The sequence below is a fragment of the Dermacentor variabilis genome, chromosome 7 (genome assembly GCF_050947875.1).
Source record: "Dermacentor variabilis isolate Ectoservices chromosome 7, ASM5094787v1, whole genome shotgun sequence".
In the NCBI taxonomy this organism is placed as follows: Eukaryota; Metazoa; Arthropoda; class Arachnida; order Ixodida; family Ixodidae; genus Dermacentor; species Dermacentor variabilis.
Genome location: NC_134574.1, coordinates 10,152,355 through 10,170,691, shown reverse-complemented (window position 1 = coordinate 10,170,691; position 18,337 = coordinate 10,152,355). Strand labels below are relative to the sequence as shown.

Genomic DNA, 18,337 nt, shown 5'->3' with positions numbered 1-18,337 from the left:
CTAAGTAGAGCACTCCTTGAATTTCACGTCTGACCACACACGTAGCCACCGCTTGGACGTTCTGTGCCGTGGCTGTGCGGAGTAATGGACAGAAGGCATCGTGACTTTTCACCTTGAGCGGCATAGTTTTTCAGCAATCCGTCTCTTTCACGGCGCGACAGCGCATGCTCCTTGCCCTAGCGGATTAGTCGCGAAACGTTTTGGAAAGGACGCGCGCGCGCTGCTTGATATCGGGGGAAAGTACCCCGAAAAAAAATAAAAGCTCTTGGACGCGCGCTGTTGCAAACGCTCGTGCCATGTACCGCGTTGAAACTCCGCTGGTAGTTCGACGTCGGTGCGGTGCCGAAAACGTGCGTAAGACTGCAACTCACCTTTGAAACAGAGAAGTGCCAGGGCTTCATCCGGACTGCACCGTGAACCACGTAGTTGCCGCCTTGCATTGACGGCTGTCAAATTTATCGATAAAGCCCTGTGTTACACTTGGGCGACACTTCAAAAACAAGTTGCTGACGCAGTCTTCTTGCAGCGTCGGCGGCCCACTGTTCCTGCTGGTGGCAGTGCGTGCCTGACTTCATGTACTGTTTAAGGCTTGGTAACAATTGGTCTCTACGAGACAGAGAAGACGCTGACGCCGACGACTGGCCGACTATTCAGCACTGTGTCATTGAGACCATTTGACCGTAATAGGCCGACAACGACGTAACCGACGGGTGCGAGTTGTCATAATAGCGCAACGGGCTTTCGTGTCGACAGTACCGACAAAATCAGCGTGACGACCGTGATAGCTTGACCGAACTCTACGTGATCAGCCGTAGAACCGACAACGTGATAGCTGCAGCTCATTCACTTGTAACTTGTAGCGCTCAACATGCGTCGACATGCCTTCGAAGTTGAAATGCACGAGCTTCAGTCCTCTCAAGCCGTGCACGTGAAGTTTGAGCCAATGTTGATCCTGTTTAGCGAAGTTTGGGTTAGGCCTGACCCCGTCGAGTTCGTGCACCCGCTACCGATGGAGCTGAACTTAAAAAATAAGCAGTCGGGACGAAGGAAACCGCTCTTATAGTTAGGTTGCGGCCCTATAGCGATTTGATAACTACTCTTCACTTCGCACGGCACGTACACAATAAGCGGCATGCGGCGACACAGCGCTGTGCCAACATCTCGTACTTTGGTCACCGTGTCCGAACGCTGCCGGTCGCATTCCCGTAGATGGTGGGTCTGTGTGTGTTATGCTGACATTTCTCAATTCCAAAGAAGCATTGTTTACCTCTGCGTCAAACAGGAAAGGAGAGACAGTGCATTCGATACAGTAGCATAAACTCGCTCAGTTGCCAACGGTGTCAGCTTGCTCTCGGCTTACCTGCAAGCACCCACACCGAAAACCTGTTGAAGCTCGGAGTCCACAACACGCTCGAAGAAATTATCGAGGCACAAGAGCACTCACAGCTGCTTAGGCTATCCGGCACCCCGACGGGCCGCAAGATACTCGACGAGATGGGCCTCAATCCTGTCGACCAGTGCCCTGACGCCGTGCGGATTCCCAGCGACATTAGGTCTCAACTGCACATCGCGCCCCTTCCCCGCAATATGCACCCCGCAAACAACGTCGGCAGACGTCGAGCCAGGGGTACAGCTCTACTCGAGCGTGTCCGCGATAACCACATTGAGGCAAGCTTCGTGGATGCTGCGGCATATGTCCAACAAGAGGCATTCGCCGTCTCCATCGTAGACTCCAATTCAAGGCTCATTTGCTGCGCTACGGTACGCACTTCGAGGCCCGTGGTAGCCGAACAGGTTGCAATCGCGCTGGCTGTGCTCGATGGTCGCAGAGAGGCAATATATAGTGATTCCAAGGCAGCCATTAAGGCCTACCAAACCGGTACGGTCTCCCCCCAGGCCCTCCGGATTCTCCAAAGCGCCAAAAGTATCTCTCCGCATTCTCTCATTGGGTTTCCCGCTCACTTGGGGTCGATTGAGGGTTCTCCCTCTAACCCTAACGAGGGCGCACACGAGGCCGCGCGAGGACTCACTGACCGCGCCGCCTCAGCAGTCCCCCTGCCCCGCGGGGAACCCTTGCTTACGTATAATGAAATCACCACACACCACTATTTGTCAAGACGGGTATTCCCCCTCCCGCACCCCGCCTTATGCAGGGCGCAGGCGGTTACCCTTCGACTTTTACAAGCCCGTGCGTACCCTAACCTCGCGGTTCTTCATGCCATATACCCTGAAAGATATCCCAGTGCGGACTGCCCTGCCTGTGGACTAAGGGCAACATTGGACCATGTGTTGCGGGAGTGCGAAGCCATCGGCTCCTCCTTCAGCGAGGATAGGTGGGCTGCGCTCTTGGGCAGCCCCGAACTCAGTGACCAAACCCTGGCCGTCCAGAGTGCCCGCGATCGGGCCGTCAAGCTCGGCTTGGCCGTCCCTACGTGGGACTAGCCGGGTGGCGCGGGGTCTCCCCTGCGTCTTCTCTGGAGCTAATAAAGTTATTTCACTCGCTCACTCACTCTTACATGGCATATAAGTAGGGACTTATGCCGAGCACAGTTGTCTCTAACAATACTTTATAGCACGCGCTAACTGTAAGTACGATGAAGTTGAACAAAACCGAGAATCAGTAGTAGCAGCCCGCAATATATGTCTGGATCACAGTTGCAGTTGTTTAAGGGACTCGGCCGCTCATACTGACTCGTCTGCATGTTTTGCTACGTTCCGAGATTATTTCACATCAGCGATGCGCCGTTTCTACAATAACCGAAGCTTACAGCGATCTGAAGCTGTAGAGGTAAACAAATGCACCACTTTGACAAATCCCACGTGGAAGGCTGCGCTCAAAGGCTTCTTGAATATGCGAAATGTTTAGTGAATGTGTAAAAGGAATACAAAAACCGATGTGTAATCGCAGACATCAGCGACAACGAACTCAAGGCAGCCGCGTCGGCAGACGGAGCTCAGCATGCCTTTATCGGCCGCGCTGTTACCACAACAGCGCGCTCGGGCCTGTTCACCCACTATACTCGATGGATGAACGACATGCTGCCCCAGAGAAACCATTAATAATTAATATTATTAATTGCGATCCACGAACTGCACAACCGATTTACACTCAACATGGGCGCAGGTACACAAATCAACCCGCGAAATCTCCGACACCCTTCCAAAACGTTTCCAGCGGCGTGCGTCATAGGACAGCACAGGAACATGAAAGGGGTGGATTGCAGATATGGCGGCACCTGTGCCAATAAGAAAAAGCACAGAGACACCTTCAACAGTGACATCAATCAGTAACAATCCAACTAACGCCCTGTTTTTACATTTGGAAAAGGCTTTCGATAAGGTTCCACATTCTCGTCTTTTGCTAAAATTATCAGGCCTAAACATCCACCCACTTGTTCTTAACTAGATCCAGCGCTTTTAACTAACCGAAAACAGTTTGTATAAGCTAACAATCTAACATCTTCTGTTTCCTCCGTTCTATCTGGTGTACCTCAGGGCACTGTTCTTGGGCCACTCTTATTTTTAATCTACATTAATGACCTGCCACTCCCTGTAACCTCTGTAACACATCTTTTCTATGATTGTGTCCTATACAGCCCTATCAATACCGTCGCTGACGTCTCTTCCCTTCAGGAGGACCACTTTCATATTCGACTGGTATGCTACATGGCTCATGTCCCTAAACGTTCGTAAAACTGTACCCATTTCTCTCCATCGTCGACCTAACTACATCCCCTCTGCCTACAAGATTAACTGTACTATATCTACTACCAACTCCTTCAAGTACTTAGGAGTTCACCTCTCTAAACATTTATCTTGGACAAATCATGTAAGCCACATAATTCAGTTAACAATATTCTCGGTTATCTTCGCCGTAATCTTATCATGGCACAACCACCCGTGAGATCAGTTGTCTATGAAATGCTTGGGCGACCGAAACTTGAACATGCATGTGCTATCTTTGACCCTTACCAAACTAATCTCACTAAAGCCCTTGAAAGTGTTCAGAACCGTGCTGCTAGATTTGTTCTTTCAGATTACTCGTATCACACTAGCTTTTAATCACTAAAATCTAAACTAGACCTATCACCTCTTGCCTCTCATCGTCGCATCTCTTGCTTATGCCTCTATCACAGGTTTTTCTATTCCATACCTCGTGACGGTGAACCATAGTCCAGCTGGCTCATCGTGTTCGTCGAACAGGCCATCCGAACTCGGCAATCCCACCACAAGCCTGCACCACTATGTTCCTGCAGTCATTCTTCGCCCGAACTCCCAGAGACTGGAATGGCCTTCCCAGACAAACTGCACTCATCCGGGATACAGCGCGCATTAGATCTGCAATCGAGTGTTCCGACTAATCTAATTTCCTCATCATCAATCCCGCCATTTACGTGTCCACCCCTCATGTAACGTATTTATTAATACCCTTGAGGTATTAATAAATAAATATAAATAAATAAATTCTGGTGAGGTAAAAAGGAATGGTCGTTAATTTTATTATGTCGTCCCATTTGTTGTTCCCAAAGCCGCATTCATACGATGAGAGCCAGTGATCAACGTTGTGATCGTCAGTGCCACTGAAGATGGGAGGGTCTCGCTGCCAGAGTGCGCCGGGGCATACGGGGGACTGGACAGCAGGTAGGTGGTGGTGGGCTCGTGGTGCCCACGGGAGTCATGATAGCATGGAGAGTCCGGCTTCGCAATTCCAGGATTACAGGAGACCAAGCAAACCTCCAACAATTATAACAAAGAAGTCCGACACGTATGTGGACGACATGAATGACGCCGACTAAAAGACGTAACAGCGTAGGCTTAGCCAGTCAAACCAGGAACAACGTTTAGCCTGAGCCCCGCTTGCGAAGTGATGGTGATCCGGCTGTGGTGCTCTGCACGGCGCACTTCTTCATTGCACGTGTAACATCGGTGCTTGACAAAAAGTGCAAACAAACCAAGATTAGACTTTCAGAATAAAGTCTCCCTTTCTGTGCCACGAAACCACACGTTTTATGGATATTTGAAAATTTCTCATAGTATAGGAAGTTGCACAACAAAACTTACTACCAGCAACCATTGGTGTCAATAGGGAGCCAGGGGGGAGGGGGGAGGGCATCATTTTGGTAGTAGTGCTCCAGGGCGTAAAGCTGGGTAGTGAGGAGGGAGGCGTGAAATGGATGAGAACTATTTGTGAAAGGAGCGAAAAGGCACTTGGCGCCTTTTGCTTAGTGGAAGAGGGACACTATGCGCTGACTACTGAAAAGAAAATTTGTAGGTGGGTAGCCTCAGCAATGCTTAATGACTTAGGGTGCTGTAGAACATGGAGTTAAACTGAAACATACATCAAGACGTCACGTACACGAAATGTTTCGCACATACACCCGCTAACGCTTGTAAGTGCTGTAGAAATACTTCCCCATAGGAGCCGAGAATGCTAGGGATATTACGAGATAAGCATGATTTTTTTCTTTCATTTTCTTGCTAAAACTCCTTAATATACCACACATTCTACTGAAACTATTGTTTTTCATCCAGTCACCCACCATTCCTGGCTTGGCTTCATTTTTCTCTCAAGTTTCCTCCTGTCGAGGTGCTTCTTTCAAATTCACTTAAATATATGGATAATGTATTCTTGTATATATGTCTACGCGGCCCTGCATGTAATGTTCATAACATGTGGCTATGAATAAACTTTGCATACACATGCATAGACATATCGCTACAGGTCTTTTCTACATGCCCAAAGCTTGCATGTCTTGTGGTTTATGTGCATGCCTATTTTTACATGGTTAATCAGGACATTCATCTGGCAAAAACTATTTGCACTGTTTATCTTTCAGAAGAGTTCTTTTTTCAAATAATAAAAATTGCACATTCCTGTTTTTCTACCTGTAATACAAAATAGACACGTCAATATGCACTTTCGATGTGCTGAATTGGCATTAAGGAAAGTTCCACAGTGGGCTAGTTGGTTCAACATAACACTGCTGCGCAAAACGACACCTGAGCACGCACTATCAACAATTGATAGTTCGTGCTCAGGTGTCGTGTTTTGTTTCCTCGCTTAAGTCGTCTCCCTTTTTCGCTTTGTGCAACAGTGTTAATTAAAATGAACTGGTAATTGTGTGGTGCACTCATTACATTGGAGTTCTCCAAAGGAAATAAAGATATTTAGTTGTTAGCTGCAGAACAAACTTCACGCTGAAGCAAGGCGTGATAAAATTGTGTTTTGTTGCTTGAAACAAAACGGTGGGAGGGTGTCGCGGCGGGCCACTGGCCCGAGTGTTGCTGACTCTAGTGACACCACTGCAACAAGCGTCATCAATTTTATTGCAGCGGCATTCAACTGCATGTGACAGTGTTTTACCAAATAAGAAAACGACTATCGTTGCATTCCACATGACCACCTTAATCACTGAAGGGTTCAACTGGAAATGAAGATCAAAGCAGGCACAATTTCTGGCTTGGTCCGTTGATTTGGTTCCGATGCATGGGCACCGTTATACATGTCACATCAATGCATTGAAAACATTAAGTTTTAGCTATTTCTAGTTGAAATCAGTTTTTTTTTTCATTTTGTTACTCTTATCGATCAGCTATTCCCTTCTTTGGATGAGAGTTCAGGCTGGCAGGGCTCATTAACACAACACCATGGCGATTGCGTCCTCCAGGCAAGAAACAGCTCCGAGCACTCGAGCTTATCAAAAGCATCGTTGACGCAGACCGTCATGTTGCGTTCCCTGCCACCGAGGTCACCGTCTCGAGAGGGCAGATCCTGCCATGCCTGGTGCTGGCAAAACGGGTGCTTGCTGCCAGTGCTGACATCAATCACAGCTAACCGAGTGGGCAGCTGGAGCCGCCATGCGTGCAGGTACATGCGACTGTGCCCAGCAGCCCTTGCATCACCATAGGTGGTGTCGCCCACCACAGGGTGGCCCACTGCGGCACAGTGCAATCGCAGTTGATGTCGCCGACCTGTCACTGGCTTCAGCACCACCTGCAAGGGACAGAGATGAAATATTTGTGCATAAAGGAGACCTGCTAATCTTAGATTTCGAAAAATACTACGCTTGGAGCCAGGAAACGCCAAAAGACTGAAAGTTATTAATAATTGTTTCATTATTAAAATGTTCACCATTCGAAAAAAAATCGGCAGAGCCCACTTCACAATCACGGTTGCTATTAATGCGATTTAGACTGAAGCAATGTACCGACACATTGTAAGTTAAACCTCAATATAACGAAGCGGAACAGAACTAAGTACTCTATATAACGAAGTATTTACGTTTTTATAACTTCTCTGCAAAATACCATATTGTCACGAAAAGACAATTAAAAATGTACCCGGCGTCGACGAGACAGACAGTTCTACAAGATGGCGTACAAAAACTCAAACCGGCCTCCTCAGCGTCTACTTCTTCTTCAGCGCCCACCTCTTGCCGAGCGCGCGTTCCAGTCACTTCTTTCTCAGCGCTGGCTCGTGACACCTAGTGGCATTATTCCCCCGCCAAAAGAAAAGCATCGACCCGATGCTTACTAAAAGAAAGTGGAAGTGTGGAAGACATACGAGATCGGGTTGTCGCCGCCTTAACGCGCGAAATACGGTTTGAGGCGAATAACATGCACTATCTCTGAGTGGTGCTGTCGACGCCGAGGCGACGCGGCACCGTCGGGAATGACCTCATAGTTCACTAACGCGGCGTATCACTCTGTAGGGTCCGAAGTATCTACTCAGCAGCTTCTCAGACAAGCCCTGGCGACGGATTGGAGTCCACACCCAGACTTGGTCACCTGCCTGGTACTCGACTTGTCGATGTCGAAGGTTGTAGCGTCGTGCGTCTGTACTCTGCTGCTGTGTGATGTGTATGCGCGCTAGTTGACGAGCCTCCTCTATCTAGCGTCTCGCAGTGCTCGGGCAGCACAACTGTCGAGCGCATGCCCATTGTAGAGCACCGTTTGGAAAATTTAGAACACACAATTGCGGACATGCCAGGTAAAATTTTAGCAGACATCAGGGCTTCCTTCCGGGAACTCTGGGAACAACAGCTCCAGCACATTGTGCAGAGCATAACTGCAGCCGTGATTGACACTGTCCTGTCTACAGTACAGGAACGGGCTAGCGTCCAATTTAGGAACAGCCGCTCTCGCTCTCGTTCCCCGCGACCGGATTCGCGTAGGCGAAAGGTGGTCACTCGTCAAACCATAGGCTCCCAGGAACACAGTCCGGCTGCCGCCTCCCCGGAGATCGTGGTGCCTCTGTCTGAGGTGCCATCGCCTTCGGGGAGTGGGCAAGCCCTTCACAATTAAAAACAACCTTCACTATGGCTATCCGACCCCCAGCGGAAAGCCCATAATAAAGCCGCAGAAGAGAAATTCGAGATCATACAGTGGAACTGCAGGGGTTTTCGGAGCTGGAAGAAACGGTCGCACCTCCAGCTCTACCTGCAGTCCCTCGGTTCCGTGCCGGCGGTCCTGGCTCTACAGGAACCCGGCGCGGAAGCTAAATTCACTGGGTATAGCTCGTTTCAAGGATGTCCTACAACGTCCATCCTGGTCAACAAGGCGTACACCGCAGTCCCGGTCGATCTCGACTTGGAGATTGAACAGGAATACACCATGGTCAAGGTCCTGCCACTTTAGCGTCATTACCCGTCAATACATATTCTTAATATTTACTGCCCCCCGCACAAGCAGCGCGTAACTTTCAACGAAATCTTCTACCGCGCGCTCAAATTGGCTGACAAGGAACCTCTCGTGATTGCTGGGGACTTCAACGCTCCCAGCCTTCATTGGGGATACCGCTTTGAGAAGGCCAGAGGACGCAAACTGGCGGAGTTAATATCCCCACTTTGTCTCACGCTGCTCACGGATCCGGCATGGCCCACACGCGTGGGCAATTCGGTAACGCGTGACACATGCCCTGACCTATCTCTCGCTAAGAACGCTAAAGATGCCGCCTGGGAGAACCTGGGGGACTGTCTTGGTAGCGATCACTGCCTTTTCCGGATCACTCTTCTGGCGAAGGCGCATCGCAAAAAGTGGAGCAAGGCCAAATTGACTGATTGGCATAAGTTCAGAATGCAGGAGGTATCTCCCTTGCTCTTTTCCAGCAGTTACGCTGAGTGGGCAAAGCAATTACACACAATACAGCAACAACACGTTACGACAGTTCAGACTTCCGAAGACATCCCCGCAGTGGACAATCACCTAATGCACCTGTGGGAGGCGCGCCGAAGCCTTACGAAACGGTGGAAGAAGCAAAAGCTGAATCGGAAGCTTAAGGCTCGCATTACCGAACTCATGGAGCAAGCCGCAGCGTATGCTGCCCAGCTCACGGACTCAAATTGGATGGAAAAGTGCAATTTGGCAGCGCGTCAAATGAGCTCGAGGGGGACGTGGCGTCTCTTTCGCAGCCTCATTGACCCTACTCAGACGAGAGGGGAGACGCAACGACAACTTCTGAGAGCTTTGCACGGGTACCAAGGCACGACAGCTCAACTCGCGGACACGCTATGCGACAGGTATCTGTCGCATAGAGGACCCGATTGGGCCCGAGTACGAGTACGCGGGCAAGCCTAATCCAGATCTTGATGCCCCTTTTACATACCACGACCTTACGGCGGCTTTAGCTAAGATGCGCAGAGGTACGGCTCCGGGCCGTGATCGCATAACTGTGAAACTATTGGCGAATCTTCCGGACTCGGCCTGCCTTCACTTGCTAGAGTACATTAATTAGATCTGGGACGGGCGTCCACTCCCTTTTGATTGGAAGACCTCCTTGGTCACTTTCATCCCTAAGCCAAGCAAGACCGTAAATACCGACAACTTAAGGCACATCTCACTGACTTCGTGTGCGGGCAAACTTATGGAGAAGATGGTTCGGGATCGCCTCTCTCCGTACATGGAGGCTAAGGGCCTCTTTGCAGACACCATGTTTGGTTTCCGCCCGCATATGTCTGCACAGGACGTCCTCCTCCAACTACATCGCGACATAATACGACCCACAGCCATGCGCCACAACGACAAGGCCATCCTTGCCCTCGATCTTAGGGGGGCCTTTGACAACGTTCGTCACGGCAGCATCCTGGCAAACCTGAGCACCACGGATTGCGGGCACAAGGCATTCGCCTACGTCAGAGATTTCCCCTCGAAGCGTCAGGCCCTCCTTAAGATCGAGGACGAGGAATATGGCCCATACACCATGGGCACACGGGGCACTCCCCAAGGAGCGGTCTTGTCGCCACTCCTTTTCAACATTGCCATGATGCAGCTTCCACAACAATTGGCCCGGGTGGAAGGCATCCAACACGCACTTTACGCGGATGACATAACAATTTGGACTACCGAAGGGAGCGTTGGGGAAATGGAGGACCGCCTCCGGCGGGCCGCCTCCATCGTCGATAGCTATGCTATCCGCTGTGGTCTCCAATGCGCTCCTGCGAAATCGGAACTTCTTCACATTAAAACCAATCCCAAAGACAACACGAGTTTGCGTCTCTTTCTGATGGGAGGTCCTATTAGAGAGGTCGAGGAGATCCGGATCCTGGGTCTGTTCATCCATCACAGACTCAGCCCGGAATCCACTATCGACAAACTCAAACGCATAGGCGAACAGGTCGGACGTATGATCCACCGCGTTTCCAACAAACGCGGCGGGTTGCGGGGCAGGGACGCGCTTGGGCTCGCCCATGCCTTCGTAACCAGCAGGATCCTATACTCCGTACCCTACCTTCGAACTGGAAAGAAACACGATGAACGCATCGACGCCATCATAAGGAAGGTTACAAAGCGAGCTCTGGACCTCCCGGTGACTACCTGCAACGCTAAGTTGTTGGCTTTAGGTGTGCTTAACTCCTACCAGGAGTTAAAGGAGGCCCACCTTGTGAACCAATACACGCGACTCTCGCAGACGGTGTCCGGGCGCCACTTGCTAGACCGCTTGCACATACAACACGAGTGCATTCCAGAGGAGACATGCAGGCTTCCGGAGCTCTGGCGTCACAAGCTCTGGGTCCCTCCACTCCCGCGCAACATGGACACGCAGACACATGAAGGCAGACGAAAGGCACGCGCTCGGGCTCTTGAACACCAATATGGATTAAAGCAGGGTGTATACTACGTTGATGTGGCAGGGCCGTCGCCCACTGGATTCTACACGGCTGCCGTAGTTCACCTGGACCGAGTTAACGGACTTTCCTACCGCGCTTTCAACTCCGCGCAGGCCGAGGCGGTTGCTATAGCACTTGCCACCTCGGACCCGAATTCGAAGGTAATCATCACAGATTCGCGCTGAGCCTGTGAGCACTACCTGGCGGGCGAGGTATCACCTTTAGCCTACCGCATTTTACAGCGAGCCGTGAGGGAATCGGACCCCTCACCCAAACGCATTATTTGGACTCCGGGCCACCAGGGCCTTAGAGGTAGCGAGGCTGCGGACGCGGCCGCCCGAGCGCTTACCCACCCGGCACCTCAACCAGACTCTTCCGGCTCAGAGATTAGACAACCGCTTCTGCGGTTCAGGGAAATTCTGGCAGACTATTGCAAACGTCATCGGCTTTTCCCGGTCCCTGCTAAGGGACTGAGTAAGGCCGATGAACGAACACTGCGGCGCCTGCAGACAAACGCCCTCTTGTGTCCTGCAATAGCAAAACATTTTGACCCAAAAGTTGATGGGCGATGCCCTCACTGTGGGGAAGACTCCGATAACTTTCACATGGTGTGGGCATGTCAGATGAATCCGTCCCTTCCCCCACTAGAGAGGCATGGGAGGCAGCCCTACTCAATTACTCGGCGCTGGAGTCCCAAAGGGCTCTAGTCCAACGGGCGCGGGTAGCAGCTTCGTCCAGTGGGGTCCCAGACTAAGGACTCCACCATGTAAAGGACTCCATGTAAAGGGCCATGTTGGCCTGCAAACTCTCAATCTGTTGAATAAACGTTTTTCATCATCATCCTCTGCGTGTTGAGTAAGTTGCTCGGCGTCGGAAGTAAGTGATGCGTCGGTGTCATGCGGAAGCATTGCGTATAGCGTGGTCTGGACCTCGCGCCCGTACGCAAGACGGAACGGTGTGAATCGTGTTGTTTCCTGAATGGCGGTGTTGACGCGAATGTAACGTACGGCAGGACTTCATCCCATGTTTTATGCTGGACGTCTACATACATAGACAGCATGTCAGCAATGGTTTTGTTTAGCCGTTCCGTCAGTCCGTTGGTCTGCGGATGATAGGCAGTGGCCTTGCGATGCTGCGTGCAGCTCAGCTCGAATATGTCCTCTATCAGTTGGGCCGTAAAGGCAGTTCCTCTGTCGGTGATGACATGTGATGGGGCACCATGTCTTAGGACTACCTGATCGATAAAGAACTGGGCAACTGCGTAGGCCGTGGCACGTTGTACAGCTTTCGTCTCGGCGTAGCGTGTTAGATAGTCTGTGGCGACTATAATCCACTTGTTTCCGCTGGCTGACAAGGGAAAGGGTCCCAGAAGATCTATGCCGATTTGATCAAACGGCGCGCTAGGTGGTGCGATGGGTTGGAGTAACCCCCCAGGCTTCAAAGACGGTGATTTCCTGCGTTGACACTCACGGCAGCTTTGCACGTAACGCTTCACTATGGTAGAAAGTCTGGGCCAGTAGTACGTCTGGCGTACTCTTGCTAGCGTACGTGAAAATCCCAAGTGCCCAGACGTGGGCTCATCATGGCAGGCTAGGAGAATGTCATCACGGAGGGTAGCAGGTGCGACCAATAGATACTCTTTGTCGCTGGCACTCGAGTTTTTCTTGTAGAGGACACCCTTTCGGAGGCAGAAGGTCGAGAGACTGCGAGAAATGTGTCCTGGGATTGTAGCATTCTTGCCTTCTAGGTGATCGATGAGAGGGCGTATTTCGGCGTCTTCGCGCTGCCGTCTGATCAGGTCAGATGCGGTGAGGGCCCCAAGGAATGCGCCGTCTTCGTCCATGTCCTTATCATCGCAAGTTTCGTCGGGAGCGCGCGACAACGTGTCCACATCTTCGTGTTTGCGACCCGATTTGTAGACGATGGTAACATCGAGCAAGTCGCCCGGACGGGTCTCGTAAGTTGGCTAACCAACACAAGGAATGGTGGTCTGTCACCACCTTGAAAGGGCGACCGTAGAGATAAGGCCGAGATTTCATGATGGCCCATACAACCGCTAGACACTCTTTCTCGGAGGTGAGTAGTTGATCTCGGCACGTGAAAGGGTGCGACTGGCGTAAGCGATCACTCGCTCGACGCCTTCCTGGTGTTGAACGAGTACAGCGCCAAGACCGATGTTGCTTGCGTCAGTATGCACCTCGGTGTCAGTGTCCTCGTCAAAGTGAGCGAGAAGGGGTGATTCCTGCAGGCGCTGCCGTAACTCGGTGAAAGCTCCGTCCTGCTCATCCGTCCAAACGAAGGGTGTGTCTTCTCGCGTGAGGCGTATGAGTGGTTCAATGATCCGGGAGAAATTAGCGATGAAGCGACGATAGTACGCACACAGACCGAGAAAGCGGCGTACTGCTTTCTTGTCACGAGGAGTCAGAACAGCAGCAACAGCAGATGTTTTGTCTGGGTCAGGCTGGACGCCGTCGGCGTTCACGACATGACCGAGAAACTTCAACTCTTTGTAACTGAAGTGACACTTTTCTGGCTTTAGTGTGACATTAGCGGAGCGGAGCGCCTCAAGTACCGCCTCTAAACGCTTCAGATGTTCTTCGAAGGTCGCCGCAAACACGACGACGTCATCTAGGTATACTAAACAAATGTGCCACTTCAGACCCGTCAAAACAGTGTCCATAATTCTCTGGAATGTGGCCGGTGCAGAACACAGGCCGAATGGAAGTACTTTAAATTCTACAGTCCATCCGGGGTAACAAAGGCGGTTTTTTCGCGATCTCGTTCGTCAACTTCGATTTGCCAATATCCAATGAAAAATATCTGGTTCGCCGCAGTCTATCTAACGAATCATCCATCCGCAGGAGCGGATAAACGTCTTTTTTTTTTTTGTGACGTTATTCAACTTTTTATAGTCAACACAGAATCAAAGCGTTCCGTCTTTCTTTTTAATGAGGACCACGGGCAACGACCAAGGGCTTTGGGATGGTTGTATGACGTCATCGTCAAGCATTTCTTTCACTTGTGCATTAATCACGTCGCGCTCTTTCGCCGATACGCGATAAGGCAGATGTCGTATGGGACGAGAATCGTCATACGTGATTATTCGGTGTCTCGTGATGGGCGTCTGGCATACCTTAGAAGATGCGAAGCACTCCTTGAACCGAAGTAGCAACTCGCGCAGCGCTTTTTTGCTTTTCCTCCGAAAGGTCTGAATTGATGTCGATAATGCTGAGTGTCTGAGCTGGGTTGTCCTTTGTCATAGACGCAAAGCATTCAGCAACGTCTCCTATGGCTCAGCAAAAGCGATAGTAGTACGACGAAACAGGTGCCGATGTTCCTGGCTGAAGTTCGTCACGAGGAGCGCTGAATGTCCCCCTCGAAGCATAATGAGACTACGGGCTGCACATACACCATGAGTCAGCATAAGGGAGGAATTGCCCTCTGAAACAGCTTCGCCGTCACGCAGATCATCGCATACGACCGCTACCAGGACAATTGCGCGTGGTGGTAAAGTTACACTGTCGGCATAAACCCGAAGCGCGTTACGTCGGCAATTGTCGCGGCTGTTCGCTGCTCTCTCTGTCGAAAAAGTCACAGTGCGCTCCCGGAGGTCTATAATGGCACCATACTCCCGCAGAAAGTCGACGCCCAAGAAGAGGTCCCGAGAACAATCGCGGAGTACAAGGCAGCTGGCTGGAAACGTACTCCCACGAATTTGTACTCTGACCGTACACATGCCCAACGGTGTTACGATATGCCCGCCAGCAGTACGAATTTGCGTTCCAGACCAAGGTGTGAAGACTTTTCGAAGTTCCGTCGCTAGTTTTCCGCACAAGATTGAGTAGTCGGCACCCGTGTCCAATAACGCACTAATGTGGCGGCCGTCGAGCACAACAGGTATGTCTAGCGAGAGTCTGTCGCTGAGTTTGGCTGCTGTCGTCGCTGAATCGTGCTGAATAGACCGTGCTCGCGTCGATGGGAGGTCTTCGGAAGGGCGATTATCAGCGGCCTCGCCCCCGAAGGTCGCTGTTCTTAGTTTTCCCGGCGAGGGCTTGGCGATCGTCTTTGCGCTGCCATTGGAGGGCTTCTAGCAGCTGAGGAAGATCGCCTGGGGGACGGCGAGCGCGACTGCCGCCGCGGGAACAGTGGCATACGCTGCTGGTTCAGGTAGTCTTCAATCGCCCTAGGCCTTTCGCCATATCTGGGCCTTGGTGAATCCGCGGCAAAACCTTGCAGTCCGAGGCGGCGGTATGGACACTCACGGTATACGTGACCGGCTTTTCCACAGTGATAGCGCAGAGGCCTTCTGTCCGGGGTACGCCAGACGTCAGATTTCCTTTCAAGCGGGCGCCGATCCTCCATACGTTGGATCGGTTGTACTGATGGAAGCGGCGGGACGTATGATGCGGCGTAAGACGTGGCGGGGATGAAGTGGGTCGGAGCGCGGACAGGGACTCGCCCCAAAACTTCCGCATACGACGGCCGCTGCAACTGTGCTGTCACAGGCGGCCCATTGCTGCTTCGAACGGGACCTTGGATCGCTTGCTGCACTTCACTTCTCACGAGGGCAGAAATGGAACCGAGCGTGGGCTGAGGCGGGCAGCTGAGCCGTTGAAGCTCATCACGCACCATAGAGCGGATAAGGTCTCGGAGAACGTCCAGATTTCCAAAGGCAACCGCGTCCGTCAGTGAAGCAGCATTCGTATGCCTGTCATACGTAGCTGCGCGCTGGTCCGAAGCTAAAGTAGCGTTCATTTGCCTTTCATAGAAAGCTGAGCGCTGGTGTAGCATCTTCTCCATCGTGGTGGCTTCAGTTAAGAATTCAGCCACGGTCTTCGGCGGGCTTCGAACCAGACCAGCAAATAGCTGTTCTTTAACTCCCCGCATCAGATGGCGCAGCTTCTTATTCTCTGACATGGTAGGGTCAACCCGACGAAGGAGGCGCGTCATATCCTCTAGGTACGACGTCACGCTCTCATTCGGCAGATGAATTCGGGATTGGAGTGTCCGTTCGGCTCGTTCGCGGCGATCAGCATTGGTGTATGTCTCCAGCAAGGCACGGCGGAACTCGAGCCACGACTTGAGGAGCCCTTCTCGGTTCTCGTACCAAGTGCGAGCACCGTCCTCCAAGCTCAAGTAGACGTTTCTCAACTTGGCCGCGTCGCTCCATTCGTTTATCTCGGCCACGCGCTCAAACTGGGCTAACCAGTCTTCAACATCCTCGAAGACATCCCCGTGGAACACTTCCGGCACTCGGAGATTCTGTAGCAGGTACTGAGTTGCCATTGTGGCCGTACCTTGCATAACGGTCGATAGAGTGGTCGATGTTCCTTCCATATTGGTCCGTGGGGGCGTCGATGTTGCTGAGGAGAGATGGTCAAGCTCGGGAGGCAATCCTCGGATTCTCCTGCTGGCCCGGTGAACAGGGGTGTCCACTAGTATGGGGCTGGTACTCCTGCTACCAGGAGGGGTTCGTGGCATCGAATGAAGCGTACCCCGCACCTCCACCAGTTTTGTCACGAAAAGACAATTAAAGATGTACCCGGCGTCGACGAGACAGACAGTTCTACAAGATGGCGTACAAAAACTCAAACCGGCCTCCTCAGCGTCTACTTCTTCTTCAGCGCCCACCTCTTGCCGAGCGCGCGTTCCAGTCACTTCTTTCTCAGCGCTGGCTCGTGACACCTAGTGGCATTATGTATGTTGAACCTCAATATAACAAAATATATCTATACACAATTTCCCTGTAACTAAATTTTACTGCCGCCATGGCGGAATACCAAGACAATGAAAAATTCTGCCAATGCAACAGATGGTCAAATGATTTAATAACATGCGGCTGCTTGCGAACGCTCCTCTCAAATCACACGACCAAGAGCAATCGCCAAACCGGAGCTGTGTGATGCTCCGTATCAAGTCAAAGTGCGATAAGATCATATCGTGCCCCGCGCGCTGTACGCTTTATGTGAGAGTGAAAACGTGTGATGGTGAGGCGAAAAGGATGGTGGCTCGATGGGCACCATCTCCCTGCGCAAGCAAGGGGAAAGTCAGTAAGGTCACGGTAACGCGTTCAAGTGTGGGAGAGGGTGGGAGTGGGGGCAGATTGGCATGCGTCCTTTTTTTCTAGTGCAGCTGTGGCTGCACATGCCTTTCAGTGTGGCTAAGTGCCTACGGAGCCCGTGCCCCATGTTTAGAGATAGTCTGCCGCATCTACAAAGATTGGGCAAGCTGAGATAGCGCGGCATCGTGCACTGCCTCTCGCGCGTTTAGTGCTGGAAATCTTGAGTTTCAGAGACGCATTAAGCAAGCTTCCCATTGCCAGCACTTTTCATGATAGCGTCATCCCACTGCGGGTGCCAATATCAGCCACGGTGGCAGAGTAGACGCGAAAGTACGGCTCTTCGCTTCATACCGGAGATTTGAAGCTATCGGTGACACGGCACAGAACTGTACGTTTCGCCGCTGGCTCTCAAATTCAACAAAATGATCTTTTTATTCAAATTTGCTTATTTTGATTGCCCAATAATAAATAAAAATTAATTTTATGAATAAATAATATTATATAATACTGACATTATAATAATATATTACTAATTAACGAATATAAATAAATGTTGCGGCCCCATTCCGTAAGAAAATTCGATCGGCGACTATTTGGATAAAAGATAGAATTTCAATACAATGAAATTTCAATATAATGAAGCAAATTGCAGATTTTACCAACTTGCTGTATCGAGATTTAATTGTGCTACCATCGGTGATTTGTCAGTCATTACCATCCGGCCAGCTTCCTTCTGATTGGAAAATTGCTGAAGTGGTACCCGTGTACAAAAGTGGCAGCAGAAATTCCGGTGAAAGCTACTATTTCATTAACGCTCATATGCTGCAAAATGCTCGATCATATTATAGCATCTCATATATAACATCTTGAATCGAATATTTTTTTCTTTACTAATCAGCATGGCTTCAGGAAAGGTTTATCGTGCGAGACACATTTATTAGAGTTCACTACTGACATACATTCCCACATGGACCATAACCTTCCAACAGATCGTATCTTTCTCGACTTTTCTAAGGCTTTCGACCGTGTGGCTCACTGCCATTTAATTTCCAAATTAACTGCTCTCATATTATGCTGTTTAACGCTATCTTGGATCCGTTACTTTCTACCTAATCGTCAGCAATTTACCATTGCAAACGATTTTGCATCACTCCTCACCTCGAAACTTCCA

General features: G+C 50.8%; 1 protein-coding gene and 1 pseudogene across 3 annotated transcripts in view; one reads left to right on the top strand and one right to left on the bottom strand.

Moving 5' to 3' along the window:
• Positions 1–6,308: 6,308 nt before the first annotated feature.
• Positions 6,309–18,337, bottom strand: part of LOC142587318 (RNA pseudouridylate synthase domain-containing protein 1-like) — a 115,707-nt gene continuing 103,678 nt past the window's right edge. For all 3 annotated transcript variants that reach the window (XM_075698215.1, XM_075698217.1, XM_075698218.1), the window contains one exon: positions 6,309–6,994. In XM_075698215.1, the coding sequence (XP_075554330.1) occupies positions 6,590–6,994 (405 nt within the window). In that variant the 3' untranslated portion in view covers positions 6,309–6,589. The remainder of the gene's footprint in view (positions 6,995–18,337) is intronic.
• Positions 9,850–11,859, top strand: LOC142587317 (uncharacterized; annotated as a pseudogene).